At 47.6% G+C, this 20,343-nt stretch overlaps 1 protein-coding gene across 13 annotated transcripts in view; it reads left to right on the forward strand.

Moving 5' to 3' along the window:
- Nucleotides 1-20,001, forward strand: part of PARD3B (par-3 family cell polarity regulator beta) — a 930,268-nt gene extending 910,267 nt beyond the window's left edge. For all 13 annotated transcript variants that reach the window (XM_070581758.1, XM_070581756.1, XM_070581765.1 and 10 more), the window contains one exon: nt 15,401-20,001. In XM_070581758.1, the coding sequence (XP_070437859.1) occupies nt 15,401-15,758 (358 nt within the window). In that variant the 3' untranslated portion in view covers nt 15,759-20,001. The remainder of the gene's footprint in view (nt 1-15,400) is intronic.
- Nucleotides 20,002-20,343: the final 342 nt, after the last annotated feature.

Genomic DNA, 20,343 nt, shown 5'->3' on the forward strand with positions numbered 1-20,343 from the left:
CCTCTTTATCAGTTTAAAGAGGGGATTATTCTAGGCCTCTTGCTCCCCACCTGCTCCACCCTGGAGATGTTGGGAATGTGCCAAGCTGAGGCAGTGTGAACTACGACGAAGCCTTTCTCTGCCCAGGTGGTTTCTAAAGTGAACGGCCTCTGCCCTTTCTCAGGATGCTCTCCCGTAGACCGGTGTTTGTTCCTTTAGGCGCCCTCCTCCGCACACAGCAGAAGTAAGCGTTATTCTAGATCTGCCTCTCTATTATTCACATATTTTTCTATATCCAACACAGAACAAAAATCTTGTGGCAAATATAACAGGAAAAAAGTCCAAGGGTAGACTTATCTTCAGGTGCAGCACCAGGAACTCAGAGAACGCCGCCAGGAGTGGCACCGCTTCTCCTCATCTCTTAACTCTGCTTTCTTCTGTGTTGGCCCCCTTCTCAGGCACACTGTCCCTCTCTGAGGTGGAGACAGCAGCCCACAGCACCAGGCTTTCTCCTGTCTTCTCAGCCACTCCAGCAAAAGAGGGATTCTCTCATTTCAACATATCCAACGAAAGTCCTAGAATGGCCTCAGGTTGCTGTGATTGGGTTATGTACTTAACCGTAGACAATCACCGAGCCCAGGGTGGGTGGAATGTTCTGGTGGCCAGGTCCAGGTCACAAGCCACCTCTGGAGTCATGGGTAGAGTTGCTCCACCTAAACCACAAAGACTGAGGGTGGGCATGGAATGGTTCCCGAAAGAACAGAATACTGTCACCAGGATAAGATGGGACAGATGCTAGGCAGGAAAAACAGCAGCTTCCACTGTCCCAGCTCTGATGACAAGGGAAGAAGGGAAGATAGAATCAAGGATGAAAGAGAAAAGTAAACGCTCTTGTCACACACTCATAAAAAGTAGAATGAGTGTCAAACCCCAGACAGCTTATCCAGCAGACCAATGCGCCAGCCCATTTTCTACTTCCGGGTCTGATTGCTGTCTGACCCACAGGCTTCGAGGATGCTCCCTCAAGGAAATGTGATCCAGTGCTTCATGTGTCCAGATGGTTGCATATAAAAGAGAGATGGGGATCTTATGTCTCTCTCCAGACCGTGCTTAATGGTCGTTGGCTGCTGCCTGCTCCCGTTGGGTGTGGATGCCTGCACCTATAACTCCCTTGGTGGCTGCACAGGCGATTGCATTTGTCTCTCTTTGAGAATGGGACCCACCCCAAATCCAGCCCTGCAGCAGGTCTCCAAGAGGTGGCATCCATGTGCACACACGAGTAAGTACCAACTAGACATAAATATAACCAGGATTGCACAAAAGAGAACAGCTATTTAGAGAGAGTGTACATTTTAGTGTATTTTGCATGCTTTTTTTGATGAACATAGTCCATAAGTTTCGGGCAAGTGGTGATAACTTGCCTTATCGCCATCTGGAGGAAGTAGGTTTTTAGGGCAGGAAAAGGCCTCTGGACATATTTGAATATTTGGAAGACAGAAAAGCATGTAGGATGTTATGGAATCAGGAATCAGTACTAAAAAGTGGGAGCAGGGAGAAAAATAATAACAATAATAGCCAACCTTTATCCACTACTTACCGTGCCCAGGCCTGGCGCCAAGTGTTGCACAGTCATTCTAATTTAACCCCCTCCCTACTCAGTGAGGCAGCAAACCATTACTACCCCAATTTGACAGATGGGGAAACTGGGACTATATCATGGAGGAAGTCACGCGTCCTTTAAGTGGAACCCAGAACCATGTGTGATAATCCCCTGCTCTTTCATCCCTTGATACCCGTGACAGGGTCTGTGTTGATGGTCGGGACTGCTCAGCTCAAATGTGTCTGGGACCTAAACACAGACATCCCCGGAGGTAGACAAAGGGATGGGGAGACGCCCCAGCCAAAGGAGATAAGGGAGGAGGTCTGGTGATGGAGGCATCAGAGACAGGGAAGTCCATCTAGTTTGGACAAGCACCCAAGATCCCAACAGGCAGAGAGGAGCACAGCCTGGGAGGGAATCTTCTAAGAGACCAAAGGCCAAGGTTCTGTCGGCATCAGGAAGGTCCCGCAGCAGATGAAGGCACCCAGCCTTGGACGTCCGAGTTTGGAAGGGGACGTCGGTATTGAGGATTTACTGGGTAGGGCAGAACCTCAGGCTGGGCTACATGGACCAGGTACTGCCACTAATGCTGTCTTATCATTGAGCAGGGCTTCTTCAGTCAGGCCGTGCTTTCCTGCACATCGCTGCCTTGATCTTCTCCCAGCAACCCTATGAGCTTGGCATTATAATCCGCACTTTCAAGTGAAGAAAACGTACAAATTTCTCCCTCAGAGGCAGTGGCAGGAGTTTGAACCCAGGAGTTTTGACTCCAAGCCCAGTGCCCTTGTTCACCACAGAGCCGCTGAGCCGCCCATCACAAGGGAAACTCGTTCACTGGAGCTGGTGTCAGAGATGCAAGCGTGGTCTCTAGGCAACGAGCAAGGTGCCAGTTGCTGGGCAAGAAAGGTAGACGGTTGAAACTCAGACGAGAATAGTTTTTTCCTCAGTCAGCAAGTGTTAAGACCCACTCAGTTTAAAAACAAGAGGACCCTTTTTCCACACCAGGAATCTCTCAGATAACACTCATTGAATAAATATTGTGCTGAGGGCCTGCCATGTGCCAGGCACTGGGAAGTCAGCAGTGAACTCAGGAATGGTCCCCACCCTTGCGGAGCTCATCCTTGATTGGGGGACATGTCAGAAAACAGGGAATTAGCAGAGTGGTCAGCAGTTCCGCAGGCACAGATCTTGTCCTCCGCCAGCATCAAGTCTGCAGTATAGTAAAGATTTTCCATGGTCCTTTGTAATCTTACCATATAAATTTAAACTAATCGCGACTTAATTTTCTAACATCACTGTCATTCTTCAATAAGTTCCTAAGAAGGGCATGTTATTCAGGAATCAGGGGTCAGGAAGCAAGGGTGTCTGGGACGGGTAAGTTTCCACTTTCTTGGCCTCAGAGCTTCTCTACCCTGTATCCTGCAGGTTTTCATTGTCTCCCACCATCCCCTTCTCTTTGCTTGCCCATATCCAACTCTTCCTTCCAGAATCCCCTCACGCAGCCCCGCTCAGAACCCTCCCCTAAGGCAGATCTGCCTCGGCACTTGCTCAGCGCCAAGCATATGTGCCCTGTCTAATCTTTCATCTCTGTCTTTGTCTCCCGAGCCAGGTGGGAAGATCCTCAGGGATAGACACTGAGGCTCATTCTTATTTTGTAGGTGCTTGAGGATATTTTGGGGTTCATTGTCAGCAACCCAGGAGTAAGATGGCCCTCTGGGCTAGGTTAACATTAGGAGTTTCATCCGTCCAGATTTGGAACTACAGAAGAAAGATAAGAGGATTATTTTTAAGTAAGCATTTGGCTTCCAAAAGCAATTCTGATTGCCTGTCCCTCACCAATGAAACGTTCCCCTGAAGCCACTTCTTTCTACCGGAAACGGTACCCAGAGAAGAAGTGGATTTAAATTTTGTTATTTTTCTTCATCTTGATTTTTCATGTTATTATTTTTTAAATGATAGTGATGAAGGTAATTAACACTTTAATCCATTTTGTTGTTGTTACTTTTTTTTAACCTCAGCTGTGCTCCACGCTTCCAAATGACTGTAAGATTGGTAAAACTCCAATAGGTATCTTTCAGCTTCTAGTTTTACCAAACTGTAGTTCACGTAACCTCATTAAATTAACCAACTAGAGAACTCCCCAATGAGATGTTAGGGAAGGATATAAGCATGTTGTAAATAAAACAATTAAAGGGCTGGTTCGCAGCTCATCAACTGCCGAGCCAACTGATAAGCATTTACTGCACACATTCCTCATAAAACGCGTGGGGCAGGGAGGGAAGTAAGAGTCCAGTTTTCCTGAAGTGGGACACACCTACCCTTTAACTGAGGTCTGATATCACTCTGCCAAGGGCCGGGGTGGGACTTGCACAGTATTACCTTGTTGGCCAGGAAAACATAATGCCTGTCACTGGGGAGTAGAAATCCTGATCCAGAAGTCCCATTAGGCAAGGCGAGTTTCCCTTCACAATCACAACCTTTGAGACACGAGAGTAATACGAGACCTTAGATTCTTTTCACCCAGACTTTCCTCCGATACGCATATCATATCGGTCACCCAGATCTTGCATTCTCTCTTGTGAGAAGAAAAGCACATATAACTTTACAGATGGAGAAACCAACATGCAGATAAGTGCAGAAGTCCAGCCAGGGTCACCCTTGCGGACGTCAGGCTAAAAGGCAGCAGTGTGACCTGAGGTCAATTTGGACTGGAGCCTGTGTGGTTTCCTGGAAGGGTCATGACATTGTAACCCCTGATGACTCATTGGGGGCCACCTGTTCATTCTGCAGAGTTGAAGATAAGGCCTGAGAAGGTAAAATGACTTGGCTGAAACCCCTGGGGTAAGACCAGCTCTGCAGTTGCCATCTGGGATCCCTTGTCCATCCTGCCGCTCTCTCTAGCACAGAGGTAGTGATGGAGAATTTATTCTTAAAGATTTAAAGGTGGACCAGGCATGGTGATAGAGATTTTAGTCTACTTCCCATGGCACTTTCACTCTTTGATGTGGGGAATTTGGATAACATACAGCTGTAGGTGGAGGATGCAAACTGAATGGGATGATGCAGAAATCCAGAGGGTGAGAGTTATTCCCCTGGGGCAGGGGCTGCAACCCTAGATAGCCCCAGGGGCAGGAGGACTGTCAGGGAGAGAAGCAGGCCAGAGCAGAGCCCAGGAGGGCCCAGTCTCTGCCTCCGGGGGGCCACCCTCAAAGTTCAAATGTCAGCAACTAGCCGAAAATTATTTTAAATACCGTGTGAGACTATATATATACATAGTGAATACATATTAATATCTAAGTGTGTATGTGTGTGTGTGTGTATATATATTCATTCTGTGGGCCTACAAGGCTGCACCTCTGTTAGCGCATTTCCTACACTGACACGCATTGATGTGGAGTGGACACATAGAGTCTGTCACACTCAGTTATCAATTTTGGATTTGTCTACAAATTTATTTTCTTGCTTATTCTAGGTCTTTGGACAATCACCTTAAACTCGTTATAGAAGAACCAGTTTTATTTCTTTTAAAAATGATTGGCTGTGACTTCAAATTCAACAAGTATTGAGGACCTCAGTAGGGTGTGTCTGTTTGTTCTTTCTCAGTTTCCATCACAGTCTGCGAGGGGAGGAAAGGCAGACGTACAATCCTCGTGTTACACGTGAGGTCACTGAGGCTCCGGAACAGTTCAGCCACCGGCACCACGTTTCTGCGAAGGGCCTTCCTCAGTTCAAGCCCCGTGTTCTGCCCCTGAGGCCCGCGCCGTCCCCACTACACTAGGCGCATCCTGACACCTCTCGGACTGAAACCCGAGAGCGCTCCCACCCTAACGTGAAAATGAGACCGGGGTCTCAGCGGGCTGCAGGTTGGGAAGCTTGAGGTCCCCGCGCAGGCGCAGAACACAGAACCCCGCCCCTGAGGTCGAGACGAGCTGGCTCGGGTCAGAGTAAAGAATGTTCTCTTTGGTATGGCTCTTTAGTTTTAAATCACTTCAGCATTTACTTTTAATTAATTTCTTTAAATCAGATGACTCATATTTGTAAATATTTGCTTTTCTATGATAAGCCTTTATTTAAATTATTAAAGCTTCAGCTTCGTGACTGATTTTAAGAGCTGCGGTTGCTGCCGTGCTGATAAGAGAATGCGTGTGATAAAACGGGGGGAAACCCTTTCATATTGGTGCATATTGCCAGCACCAAATACAACTGAGAGCGAGGCAGCACTCAAAGAAATAGAAGGGAGGGAGGATTTATAGTTTTCTTTGAATTGTTCAAGGAATAAATCAATAAAGCAGGGAGTAAGAGAACAAATGTAGGATGAAATAAGGTCTGAAGGAGCTTAGTCACAATGCAAGCGTGTCTTGCTCTGTCTTTTTCTAAAGCACTCATCAATGGCTCAGGACCCGCGTATTGGTTCACTCCGGGAGGGGGTATGGGGCGCGGGAGGGGGCCGTGGGAAGGCTCAGAACAGTCAGTGCACAGGAACATTTGAGGCAAGAAGAAGGAATGATGAGAGCAGAGTAATTTCCTAGCCCCAATCAGTTTGGGCTGTTATAAGCCTTGATTTGCTAGCTGCTCAATTTTACCAGCATCAAAGGCAAGGATGGAACCCGAAAAAGCTGGGCCGACAGTCAGGCTGCATTACAGCAGAAAGAGAAGTGACAAAGAATGCTCTAATTTCAGTAAAAGAAGATTTGCAAGTAAAAGGTTTGTAAGGCCGTTAATAAGCAATCTTCACCAGCCGTGTAGTGGTGAGACAGAGGACAAAGGGACCCAGGCGGGCCAGGGAGCTCAGGGCGAGGCATCAGCACCCAAGATTCTCTGGATAATTTTTATTATTGGTTGAAATCATTTCAACAATACAGTTCAGTAAGCTTTGTGCTATAAGTCCATTTCATCTGCAAAAATGAGAGCTGAATAGAATGTGGCATTATATAGACTGTCGTGCCCATGCTGCCTCCAATGCTCTGTGCCGAATAATGAGCCAGATTCCAGACAGGAGGGCTGTGTGGGGCCCACAGCTGAGCCTCATGTGTGCCCACCAGGCCCGGCCTGGGGCTTTGGAACGGGCTGAGCACAGACAGGAGATGAAGGCCCAGAATTACCCTCCACTCTTTGGCAAAAATTATCACAAGGTGCTTCAATTCCACCTCAAAATCAATACGGAGAGGCCCAAAGCGCTTCCTTCCATGTATTATCTGGGGGAAGTGGAGAGTGGGCCCACTGCCTCAGTGCTGGGCATCAGGGTGGTGGAGAGAATGTAAATCCCCAGAATAGACCTGGCCATGACTGTGGCTGACTCACTTATCAAAACCCAAACTCCCCCCGAATGGAGCTCTGGGCCAGGCCATCCCTTCTTCGGTGCTCCCCTCCAGTCGGGGGTGGGACCAAGAAGCTCCTGCCACTATTGAGAGAAGGATGGGAAAGCTCCTTCCACGGGAAACCCGCGTGGAGATGGCATCTAGTCAGTACTCAGAGGAACTCACGTCAGACCTTTCTTCCCACAAGTGAATCCAGCACTCCTCATCTTTACGTTGGTCACTGGTCCATTGTCTTCAACTGCCTTATCAATTAAATACTGATACTAACATGCTCATTTCTTAAGGAAGAAAGTGAACCCAGAGGTTGATGAAATATGTTATATAGGCCTCACTTAGTCTTATAAATTTAGGGGGAAAGATTACATGATTAAAAAAAAAAGGCTTACAGCAGATCTCATATTCAGGCACAAGCAAAAAACTCTTACCAGTTAAGTGGTGAGGGTTTAAATTCAAGTGTCACACTGAAAAAATGTGAATGCTCACAAAGTCCCCAAAATAAAACTGAACCCGCCTGTCTTTAGAAGTTGTGCCGTGTTTTCATTTGAGATTAACTGCAGTGTGCTCAAAATTGCTTCAGAGTTGGTGGCAGCTGGCTTGATGGTTAGAAAATTCAACTGTCCTTCAGCTCATGTGCCCTAGCTCTGCGCCGTTGAATTACTCTTTTGTGGAGCTGGCCCACAACCCTGCCTGCCTGTGCAGCCCTAATATACTAGTGCTGGTCCACTTGAAAAGGGATTTGAACCTACAGTAAGGCGGTGGCAATGAGGGTGGACAGCCAAGGATATTAAGAGAGCGTTTTCTAGAACCCAGTATCTGGCTGGTGTGGAGATGACACAGAGGAGTCTGAATTTCTGGTGCGGCTGACTGTATAGACAATGTCATTCTCCCGTGGGGGTCCTGGAGGAGCAGCAGTTTTGGAGAGATGGAATTGTTTAACTTTGCACCTGTTAAGATTTGAGGTCCCTCCGAAGGGAGCTGTCACCAAACGGAGCTGTCCACAGAGAATTCACACCACCCCTCTGTTCCAAATCCTACTGAATAAAAATCGCACTCCCTCCTCCTCCCCACGCTGCCCCTGGTAGGATGGTCCTCCAGGACCAGGCTGCAGACAGCCTCTCCAGAACGAACTGCTTCTCCCTCACCCACTCTTCTCACACTGGCATCAGAAGACTGAGTCTGATTCCAGAACACTTTCCAAGGTTTTTCAGCTCTATGTCTTGGCTCCTCTTGTTTATATCTTCTGAACTTCTTTACATTCTAATTGTTTTGTTAGATTCCAGATTGTTCGAGCAGCAGGTTGCATGCCTTATGAACCCCTGTAACCACAGTGTGACTCCTTAAAACATATCCCAGCTCTGCCTGCATCAGATCAGCAGGCACTTGTGAAAAATGCCATTCCCAGTCCCTTTTCAGACCAGCCTGTCTCTGGGATTGCAGGCCCAGAACCTGTGTCTTTTATAAACATTCCATTGAATCTTAGTGACACCAACATCCAAGGTATCGGACCTTGAGCACAGGGTCTTGCAAACAGAAACACACAAATCTCTCCTTTGATTTTCATAAAACACACAGGAGCCTGTTTTTCTCAAGGCAAGGCAGCTTTCGGTCTCTGAATGAGGCCGCCCACATGGAGTTCTGTCTGTGCCTTTGGCATTCCACCAGCACCATGAGCAGTGTCAGCTTCTTGGGTGTCTAAAAGCCAAAGGACCCAGTGAAATAAACTTCTTTGCCTTTTCACCCATTAGATTCTTTTTTTTTAAATGTATTTCCAAATTTAAACCCATCTCTTTCCCTTGCTGCCAACAGGCACACTGTGAGCAGGTAACAAGCAGGAGAGATCAGAGGCTGCACAGTCTAGCTTAGTGGTCAAGTGTGTGGCCTCTGGGTCAGCCTGCCTAAGCTTGAATCTGGTCCCTGCCACTCCCTGTGTGCCCTTGGTCAAGTGATGTTACTGCTCTCTGTGCCTCAGTTCCCTCATCTGCAAACCAGGGATGATAATAGCCCCTACCTTGTGGTGGTGTTCAGAGGAATAAACATGTTCACGTGGAGAAAACGCTTAGGATGGAGCTGGCTGTCAGCCCTCGGGAAGGAGCTGCGTGAATCTTTGCAGTTCTCACTGCAGCGGTCGGCGGTCGCTCCTGAGCCTGCCAGGTGCAGGCGCAGCCAGCCCAGCGTGGGCGTTTCTGCTGCTGAGTTTCAGAGGAAGAGACTCACAGGGGCAGGATTCCCTGGGGTTCTGATGAGACCGTGGTGTGCAAGCCCTTCCACACACACACACACACACGTGGGCACGCACGTGCGGGCGTGTCTAAGACTCCTTCAGTGGAGTCCTTGCCCTCAGTGGAGAGGGAGTCTAAAGCTCTAAGGCCATAACAAGTTTACGCCCAAGTCCTCCTATTGCCCCGGCTTCAGAAATTAATGGCAGGGGACTGGGGACAGGCAAAGACAGGGCAGCAATGTATGAATATCTTATCCAAAAATTGTCTGCATTACTCTAAAAATAAATACAATGTGAACTGATGGGAGAAAAGCAGCCCTCGTGAATGGTGTTTTCCCCTAGAATGTCCTGTCTTCAGGCAGTAACCTTGGGCGAGAAACTGTGTGGTGCTTCTCCTAAGGGGCAGGCGAAACCATCTTCAAAATTCGGGACCCGACACACTGGAACCTGTTGGCCCTCCAAGTCTGACCTTGAAATTGAGCTCTTGGATGACAGTTGGACGAAATCCTCAGTGTTTAGATATTGAAGTCCCAGGACAACTGTTACACTAGAGAGAAGATTTTAGTGGCCTACCAAGTTACGATGATTGGTGCCTTTCATTTCCATTCTCTTTAAATAAAACCTCTTCCATGATTGAAAAGACCATGAGGTAATTATATGGAGGCATGACATTTTTGTGGCCACAGTTTGGCCTTCCACAAGATTCCTTCTCTACCACGGTATACGCTGCCCTTCTGATTGTCCTCAGCACCCACTTTAGAAGCCTCACACCCCCTCATGAAGGGAATGATTTCAGCGGGACAGTTTTTAGGGAATACCTCCCACCATCCAATAGGATGAAACATTCTGAAGGGCCATTTTCCAGATAATAGCAGTTAATATGTGTATTTGTGGTCATTGTGGAAAAACATGAAAGAAGGAATTAAATGTGGGCGATCAAAATTACACCTGCCAAACTGTTTTAGAAATGTCTTCTGAGCACCCAGTCATTATCATTCCTCTTTCGTTTTCTTTGCAAACATTTCTGTGGCATTAACAAGAGCCGAAAGCATCTACTGATAAACCCCTTGCCACTCCAGGTCCTAGCAAAGAGCAAGAGATTTCTTTCATACACAGTGGGAAATGTGAGTGATGAAAGCAGGATTTTTTTTCCCAAAATCGTGCCTAGGACATAGGCCATCAAATGATCATTCTATCTTATGATCCCGTAAAATCTGCAGAAATCAAAGCCAGGTGATATACATTGCAGAGGGCTCTGCTAATCCTGGCCGGCCACGTTCGTGCCTGGACCGAGGATGACGGCCTGGAAAGTGGAACCTGACACTGGAGGAATTCCAAAGGCCCACTGAAAGCCTCTCTGTCCACATCGCACAGCGGCTCGAGTGCCCGCACAGAGATCAGTTTGCCCTGACCTTTTTTTAGCTTCACCATATTTGTAGAGGAACCGGAGAAGACAGCACCAACACCAGCCCAACGGCCAGATGATCTGTGTGCAGCGTGCGTGAGAGTAGGGGGATTTTGCTCGCTACTGGTCTTCTGCCAGGAGGTGCCTGCACCTCTCTGAGACTCACGGGGAGCTTCACTTCACGTTGCTTCCCCACATTTGAACTCCACATTTGGTCACAAGTATTACCAAAAAAGGAAACCCATAAAGGCTACCTTGGAAGTTAAGAAATTGTCTTTATTTGGGCTGCTAATAGCACACAGAGTATTTTACAGAAATTAAGAGGAACGAGATTCTGCCTTTTGGAAGCTTTTCCATAAATAAGAAATTCAGTGCTTATGCCTAAGCTGGACGTACTCACCTTTGCTCATAAAATCTTTACGGCTTTCACACTTTTTACCGCAAACCTTATTTTGATGCCTGCTAACCTCACCCCCTCTCAACACGAACTCTCTCCTAGTTGCTGCTGTGTCATAATCTTAGTCGTTTTTCCCCTGCTGTTCCTCAGCTGCGCCTCCCCTTCCTTCTCCTGAAAGGAGCTCATTGGATGCGAGACAGTGGTGGTTCCTCCTGAGCCTTGAGACCATAGGGGAGTCACGATCGGCTCTGTATTGCCAGGATTTGTTCCTGATACTTGAAGAACCGAAGCTTGCAAACGATATCTTTTAATAAATTATAGCAGATTCAGGTCTTCTCCCTTAAAAATGTCACCCCCACTCACTTGCATCTCCTTGTTCTCCTTTGAGTGGGAGGGAAGGGCGTTGAGGTCGACAGGTGATAGAGAAGCTTGTGTAACCCTAGCCTCTGCCCTCCTTGGGCACGTGTGGCTTGGATGAAAGTCATCCATCACATGCTCCAGTGGGGAAAGTGGGAAGTGCTGTGACAGAGGGGACTGGACAGCACCTGGACCTCTGGTTCTTGCTCATCCACCCTCAAACCCAGGTATTCGAACCTGTGGCCATCACACCTGGTTTGCACCTTTGACGTTGTCTCCTGAAGGCCCTTTATTTGAAACATCGTGTCTTGTATTTTTAAACACACACATTAAGATGTTGCTAGATTTTGGTGTTTATGACAGAAACGATGAAAACGTCTTTGCTGGACCATAATAAAATCAGTCCTTAACTGACACTTGAATAAATACACAGGAGGATTCAAAATTACACATGCCTCTTCATCTGTTCCTGTCAGTAGCACCTCGTTCCTACCTGAAGGGCTTTCCCAGGGACTCGGTCCTTCTGATAGTGAGCCCTTGCCCCGGACGGGATTGTCTTCGCAAATGTAGGAACATGCTTCCATCCTTCCATAGATGGAGAGAGTTGGTACCCAGGGGCTGGCTATCTGACCTAATCAGCTGCTGACTTTCAGTCCCTTTTTTGTTTAATGAAAAATAGTGACATATTGAGATGGCAAAAGGAGGAAAATCTCGTGTAAAGCAAAATATCCTTATTATTTCTTCACTTGTCACTACCATAGAGCTCTGTCGTGTTTAGGCTTGAAGTTAACATTCGTTCTTGCGTGCATTTATGTTTTTGAAAACTGTGTGCCTGAGATAGTTCCTATGAGTTTTCCAAGCAAAATCTGAATCCTTTTGGCCTCCAGAAATGAGCCTAATCAAAAATAAATAGAGCAAAATTTTTAAAACATAGATATTTTCATGATAGCTTCCTCAAAGAGTTATGGAGAAAGCAAATACAAGCTTGTTTCTCTTTTCTTAAGTAAATATTGTTTCTGAGTCATATTTTCAATTGAAAGGTTTTTGGGGTTTTTTTAAGAAAAGTAATAACACAAATAAAATTTACGAGGTCACAAGAAAAGTGGGAGGGGTCTTGAAGTACTGGTACACTGGCCATTTGGATCCTTATTTTCATCAGAATCTCCAGAGGAGGCTGCCCCTGGATGGCTCAGGGATGGCTCAAAACACGCAGCCCTGGTCACTGTCAGCAGCATTTCTTAGTCCCCAGAATGAGTTGGTTTTGGTGCTTTCCTACAAATACTAAATTTCACCTGAATAAAGAAACTACAGAAAGGGAAACTCAAGATTAACCGAGCTCAAATTTCAGCCCTCTCTTCTTCGTTTATCCTATCAAGGTCTGTAGTTAATGAGGAGAGCTTTTGATTTGTTTAAAATTATCCTTTTAAATGTGTGTGTGTGTGTGTGTGTGTGTGTGTGCTTACACACACATAATATTCACAAGCACTTAGACACTGTTCTGGCAAAAGTCTGTAGAAAATGCTCAATTTTGAGTGAGAAGTTATTATAAACAACAGCAACACTCCCCATCAAAGAGAGAAAAATTCTTCTAGCACTCTTTGAACCTTAAACAGTGTTTTTATAGGCCGGCTCATTGTTTTTCTTCTCTCTGAGAAATTAAAAATGATAACCATTTTGATGGGTCCTCAGAAAAAGGAAGATTTCCATGATTTCATTTCTTGACAAAGAACAGCCACCTTGCTTGGCTTCTGCCGCATGTAAGCTAACTCGCAGACGTTAACTCTTTTTTTAGGGGAAACAAGATCGGGCCACAGAACCGCCTTGAGCTCTGGCCCCTCCACCCAGGGGAAGCCTTGCTGCCCCTCACTGCTGTGACAGGTGGGGAGCCACAGGGTGAGGGTGGGAGGAGAGAGAGCGACTGTCCTGCGTGCGTGCCCCACTCTGTCACGGCGTCTCAGGGCGGCTCTAAGCCGTCACCACTTGATCTGGGTTGTCTCTGCAAAAGTGAAAAACCAAGGCATGCCTGTCTTTTATAATGTTCCATTTTAAATGGGAGAAATCTCTGGAGAGAGAACAGAACCCTAGAAGCCCAGGGCCTGGAGTTCCTCCTTTCTCTCTCTCCGTTTTAAACAGGAAACATTCCCACTAAGCGGGTCCGCAGGGAGCGTTGGTTGTGTGTTCATTTGAGGCAGATAATGTTTGTGTGTTGCAAATGGCAGTGATTTATCCCACGGGCTTAAAACGAGTGCAGAAAAACCACATGTTTCACTTCATGCAGAGAAGTATCTTCAGTAGGTTCTGAGAGAAAGCACAGGTTAAGGATTTTTTTTAAGTGTTTCGGAAATCTCTAACGTGAGCCAAAAGGAAACAGAAATGAGCACGAGGGGAGGACGCTTACAATATTTTACAATAAAAGATATAATGAATGCTGGAAGTTTTCTAAATCAAAAATAAAATTCTGCAGGAAAGGGAAGATGAAATCGCAATCCTTTATTTCCCAGGCTGGGGTGACAGACGATGCATTTGTGTGCTATTTGTCATGGGCAATTCCAAACAGAGCAAAGCTAACTGCTCTGAACAATAGCGGTTGATGCTGTAATAACTTGTACACAAACAATTTAATTTTTTTATCTGAAAACTCTGACTAAATTACCCCAAGCTCAAGGATCTATCTTTCATTATTACACGTGGCCAAATTAAGACGTAAGGAAGTAGAGAGAGACTCCTGTTGTCCGTCCTTGTGAGCGTGTTCCCCTGCTGCCTTCACACGCACCCCAGCTTGGAGCTCCTCACACCTTCGTTGATTTGGGGAACTCTCGGAGCCGTCTTCACATTGAGCTGCAGACTACATGGTGATTTGGACCCGCGTTGACCTGGCTTGATTGACCTCAGGCTCCATGCTCTTACAGCCCTGCCGTTTCTTTCATGTGTCCTACCAGTTTGTACTCAGACATTGGAGAGCTTCTCCTTAATTATTATTCTTGCTGTTTTCCTTTAAAAACGTAATAAAAGGAGGAAGGATGCTCCCTGAGAGATGCCGCGACGCTGCAGGGTGTCCCCACGGGCACAGTGAACTGGCAAGGATCTGGGGGTGGCGGTGGTGAAGGTGTGCATGGAAGCTTCATGGGATTTTAAGAGCCACAAACAGAACTCCTGTGTCTGACCAGGCGATATGAGAGGCAGTCGTCTGCACAGCGTTTGGAGACTTGGCGCTCCTGTGATGGCAGAGGCGTCTGCAGATGCCTTCTGTCTGAGAGGAGACATCCTGGCAGGGTGGGCTTCTCTTAGTGTTTGTCCTCGCCCTGGACCTTTCCATGTGGCTGCTCCTTACATGGTACAACTTCCAGCTGGTTTGGCTTTCCGCACTCTGCCACCAACATGGTGGTGCTTATAGACTTTGCAGGAGAATCACTTTATATCAAAGTTCCAGGTGAGTATTCCCAGCTCTGGGTTGGGACATTTTCTAGGAACTGTCGAGGGGGGAGGGCACACTAACCCACACAGGGATGGAGCAGAAGCCAACCAAGAGTTACGCCAAGACAGTGGTCCGTGTAAAGAGCACCCACAGACCTGGGTGAGAAGGGAGGGCTCTCCGTGGGACTTCATGGCTCTGAATGACCCATGCATTTCTACTGTCCTGTGTAGGACAGGTGTCAGGTTGGCAGAGGAGGGGAGGGGTTGAATGATCTCAGCCTTAAGAATGCCAAACTCTGCCTTGTCTATGAAGCTAGTTTGGTTACTATACTAAAGGCCAACATAAGAGGAAACAAACAAGATAGAGGTCTATTTCTCTTTCACGCACAATCTGAGTGTAAGCAGTCCTGGCTGACACGGTGGCTCCATAGCACGGAGGACCCAGGCTCCAGCCCTCTTGTTGCTCTGCCTTCCTCAGCATGTGACTTTCACTTTGTGGTTTAAAATAGCCACTCTATTGCCCAACAGGAGGGAGAGAAGAGAAGAAGTTTCCTTCTCTTCTTCGTAAGGGAACACATCAATTCTGCTCACATCCCCTTGGCCAGACCAAGTCGATAGCCACACCAAACTGTGTGGGAGGCTGGGGAATGTGGCCTCCAGCTGGGCACCCACCTTCGTAGCTCTTGCTATGTGTCTGTTCTTCTCTTTCCAGGGGAGGACCAGCCGATCCTGTTGACTATCTGACAGCAGCACCTCGAGGGCTCTACAAGGAAAGGGAGCTTCCGTATTACCCAGGGGCTCACCCTGTGCATCCTCCCAAAGGGAGCTATCCCCGGCCTCCAGATCTGAGGGTCACAGATCTCCGGTATCCTCAGTATTACCCGCCGCCGCCAGCCCCCCAGCACAAAGGACCCTTCCGGCAAGACGTGCCGCCTTCCCCTCCTCAGCACCACAGGGTGCCAGCCTATCCAGAAATGGGCAGACCAGGGCCCCATGGGGGCAGCCCAGACCAGTACCCATACCGCACCCAGGATCCCCGGCAGAAGGACCCCATGACTGCAGCCGTATAGCTGAACCCAGCTCAGCGCAGCCCGGAAAGGAAGATGTCTACCATCATCTTTGCCCTTCCTAGACCTTAAGGGCTTCATCCTGTTAAGAATTCTCCATGGTACCGATGAGGTTTTTCTCATTGAGGTTGCAACACTTGACTGCTAATCACAGGGGAAAGGGAGGGACAGGAGTTTGGGGGGAAAATCAGGAGGAAGAGAAAAGATGGGGCCATAAAAATAATACTGCCTGATATTTGAAATACTGTTAGAATTGTTCAGTTCAGTGAGAATGGTAATTGCACAGGCAAATAACAGCGGAGATGTACCACATGGTGCCTCCCCTGCTAGATTACCTGCGGGGGCACACGTGCCCCACAGGATGGGCAGCACAGAGGCCATCTCGTCCAGGATCATCATCCATTTGGAGGCTGAGCTTCAGCCACAGTATTAGAGTTGTCAAGTCGATGGGCATCTTAAGTGAGTAGGTTTTTCTTTGAAAAAGCAAACACGACTGGTGATCTCTTTGAAATGCTTTATACCTGGAGGAAGACTGTGTCTCTTCATCTGTGGAATTTCTCAGGTTCCCGGCACCACTCATTTGGTATAAGCATTTCACATTTCCTCACTTTTTATATAAAAGTAAGATGCAAATGCAGTATTAGTGTCCTGGGAGAATGTGCAAAGCTAGTCAGAGCCTCCAGAAAGAGTAAGTTCTGAGGGCCCGGGCCATCAGGTTCCGAGCCTGACGCTCCTGTGGTCCCCACCTTTATCCTCCCGTGTCCCAGGCAGGACCTCGGGAGACACCTGGTTTGAGTCATCCCCAAGGCTCCTGCCTGTGGTTACTGTAACTGGGCCTCTGTGTTACGGCTCCCACTTGAGAGCTGAACTGTACTTGAGAAAAAGAGGCCCCGCTGGTTAGGTCGCCCAGGAAGCAGTGTCCTAGAGGTACCGGCTCCAGATCAGTGCCAAACAGTAACACCTGCACCAGGGCCAGGGAGGGGCTGGCGTGGCCTGTGGAGGCTGACCACCGGCAGGTAGTAGATGGCAGGGACCGACTCTGTGTGTGTGTGTGTGTGTGTGTGTATGTGTGTGTGAAGGCATGTGATTACCAGTATGGAGAGTGGAAGATAAAAATGCTTTCTGGAAAGTTGGATGAGGAAAGGAATAAAAAGGAAAAAAGAAAACAGAAAGAAGGGAAGGGAGAAGCAGCGTGGAAGGGGGTCATGCTGTACCTGCTCTGCTTCACTTAGAAATGTCAGGACAGGACCACGGCCAGGGGCTCCAACTGGGCAAAGAAGGTCTTGGGGCTTTGAAAAGCTGAAACCCCACCCAAAACCCATCCCCATTTCTTTTGAGCTTTGTGGCTAATTTCTACTTATTACGACAGAACGTCTAAAACTTATACCCTGACTCAAAAGAGAACGCAGACAAGGGACTGAGAAAGAGCAGGAGCTGGGAGCGGCTCTTGAAATTATTGAGTGGCGCCCGAAATACTTTCAGCCTTTTCACATTCCCTCTTCACTCCCTCCAAAAAAAAGCAGTCAAGTTCAATTTAGACATATCTTGGCCAAGATTAGAATATCTCTGACTGATAGGATCTAATAAATTATCGTATCATTGAATATATAGAGTACCCATCTAGCCCAGTCTAGTCTTATTTTTTTTAATTTAAAATAGAGTTGTTACCAGGAATGATGCAACTGCTGATTTTAGATGTAAATGGTGTTATTTACTGGACTTTGAGAGGCCCCGTTTTCTGAATGACTGTTTACTTATGGCCCTCTGGAAAACAGACTGGCAGGTTGCTTTTTGCCCTCTGTCATCTCTCTTAAGCCAGGACCTTTCGATTGTTTGCAGTTTGTGCAAAGAGGTTGGGATCTCGGCCTTGCTCGCCTGGAGGTGGAGTGAGGGAGCTGTGGGGTCTCCCCACCCATGTGCTCGATGCTGCCTCCCCTCACGCTAAGTAAACCTTCAAGCAGAAAATGACACATCAAGGGAAGTGTACTTGTTTTGAAGCATTAACAATCAGCTCTTCAGTGTGTTCCATAGTTTAACCAAAGTCCTGCAGACCAGTGAACGTAACCGAGCCAGAAGCTCCTTCTGAATGAAGGCCAAGGCCACCGGAGGGGCAGTGGGAGCGGTGGGGCACAGTGAGGTATTCTGTCGTGTCAGAGGAGTGGCCCTTATAGGAAGAAGGCCCTTGTGTCCACCCCGCGGCCGCCCTGGGAGGACAATGCCTCCTGGCTGCAAGCTCGGGGCAAGTCGCTGGAAGCGGAGGGAGACACAGTCATAAAACAGCTGCGGATCCTGAGGGCAGCCAATGAGGTGAGGGTACTATTGGCGTGGACAAAAGTAGACTGTAGCAGCTTTCTTCTCTTGCTTGGAGTAGAACACATATCCCATTTGACACTGCCCGCAGGAGGATGAACTCAGCTGTGCGACAGAGGCTCCATCAAGCCAAGCAACAACTCAGACCTGCTCAAGTGTGAGCTTTATAAATGCCTATGCCCCAACCCTCCAGGTGTTACCACCCAGAGCTCACAGAGCTCCCTCCCAGTATTTAGAAGACAAGGCTGTTTAGGAGGTGCCCAGCAGCAGGAAATAGTCCCGCTTTATTTATGGCCTTGGAAAAGCTCAATCAGGTGTCTCCTCGTAGCTCAGAACGCTGAGAGCCCTCAGGAACAGCGTGGCACGGTGAGTGGCAAACCCATCCACGCACACGCCCCCTCGACAGATCTGACCGCTGGGTCATTTAGGCCTGGAAATGGTGGCCTCAAGTCACTACATACTTCAAGGAGCTCTGATTTTGTCCCTTTCTGCAGGAGTAGAGAGATGAAAGGGAGCAGATCACTGAAAACTTTTACATGCAGGAGAATTGAGCCCTCGCAGGGAGAGAAGTTCCTGCCGTTCACCCATGTGCTGTCGGGCGGCGCCCATCTCTCTCCTGGTTTGACATTGCTTCCCCACAATATCCGATCAGTGGATGAAGGCAAGCTCACAGACGAGCATTTTCTTAAATCACGATTGACTAACAAAAATTGGAAAAAAATTACTGTGAAGCTCATAATTCTTAAGTCTTTAGGTCTATATGCATTGACCCGCACAGGACGGCACACAGCAAAGACCTTACAATCAAGAGCTTGGTGCGATCCGTAGACCCACTGTCACCCTGGGGGAAACTCTGTGCGCACTGCCTGAGAGAGGAGATTTGAGACTTCATTGTAGCTTTATTTTTGCCACCAATTAAATAAAATTAAAACGTGATGCATTATTCCTCCCAAAGATTCGTGAACTTCTTGAACTAACCCTATTTCCTGAAGGAAATCCACCTGATGGTTTTTGGAGTTGTCATGCCTGGAGATCAAACTTTTAAAGGGTTTTTCCCCTCACCTGTAACCGCAGATTCATTGTCCCCGGAGGAACATCTTCATGTTTCAGGGGATGGAGAGAGCTGGCGAGTCTGGTATGGATAGGAGTGTGTGTCTGTAAAGTTCCCATTGGCGTTAAACTCTGAAATCCATAATGAACAGCCTTCAAATTGGTGCTAAATTGGGTAGACGCCCTACCGCTCTCTGAGTCCATGAGCAACAGCTTGTCCAGAGTTAGCAGAGTTGGGTAGGAGGGAGCTGGATGCAGAAGCAGCCCGCAGTATTACGTCTCTGCACTCCCAGTTTGCACCGACTTGGGTGGAAACGATGCAATGAGACCAGAAAGAGGAGTCTCCATAAGATATCCCTACAAAGTCGCCGTTCTGAGAAAAAGGAGAATAAAAGGTATCTAAAATAAGCCTAGGCTCTCATATGTGGCTAGGACTTCTAAGTGAGAATCTTTCTCCCTCAGGCCCTTAAAATAGCCATAGAATCACACACAGCCTGATTTCGAAAGATAAGCTTAGCCAGGGAGCACGGAGCGGAGCACGAGCCAGCCCCACAGACTGTCTCCTGACTCAGCCCTTTGCGAGTGTTCTGTTCCATCCATGCCGACTGCAGTGTGTTTACTACTGGAACATAAAACAAAACCTGCTGTTTATATAGTCACTTTTTCTAGTGTTTTCCTGTGCTTTTATGATACCAAGTCTGTTTATAAGTTCTGGAGATAAATTATGTGAAATCCTATTTTGGCATATGGGGGTGGAGAATGGATTCTTTACAGGCTTTTTAGATGATCCCATTTGTACCACAGAAAACACTTTGGATGTTGTTATATATGAATATATAAATTTTTCTTGTTTCATTTTGCATTAAAATAAAGCTTTATTCAGTCAGTTTGATGTCAGAGTCTTGGTTTGCACCCACCCCTGGCTTGTTTTCGGATTTGTTGAGTGGGTAGGTTGGTCTGGTCCTGCTCACCCTTGAACAGCAACGTCATAGGGCAGAGCACATGAGGAAAGAGCAGCTGTCACATGTGGGGATCCCCAAGAAGCAGATGCTGAGACAGAGATGGGCAAGCAGGATGTTAGTTTGGGTGTGCACTCGGCTCCAGCACCTGCGGACGGCAGGGCAGGAAGCAGGCTCGAGCAGCGGGAGGAGCTGAGCTGCGATGTGCTCCCTCCCAACTTAGGCCTCAGCCAACTCCACAGGGGAATCTGGAGCTACAGTGGCCCTTC

This window comes from Equus przewalskii, chromosome 17 (assembly GCF_037783145.1).
Source record: "Equus przewalskii isolate Varuska chromosome 17, EquPr2, whole genome shotgun sequence".
Classification (NCBI taxonomy): Eukaryota; Metazoa; Chordata; class Mammalia; order Perissodactyla; family Equidae; genus Equus; species Equus przewalskii.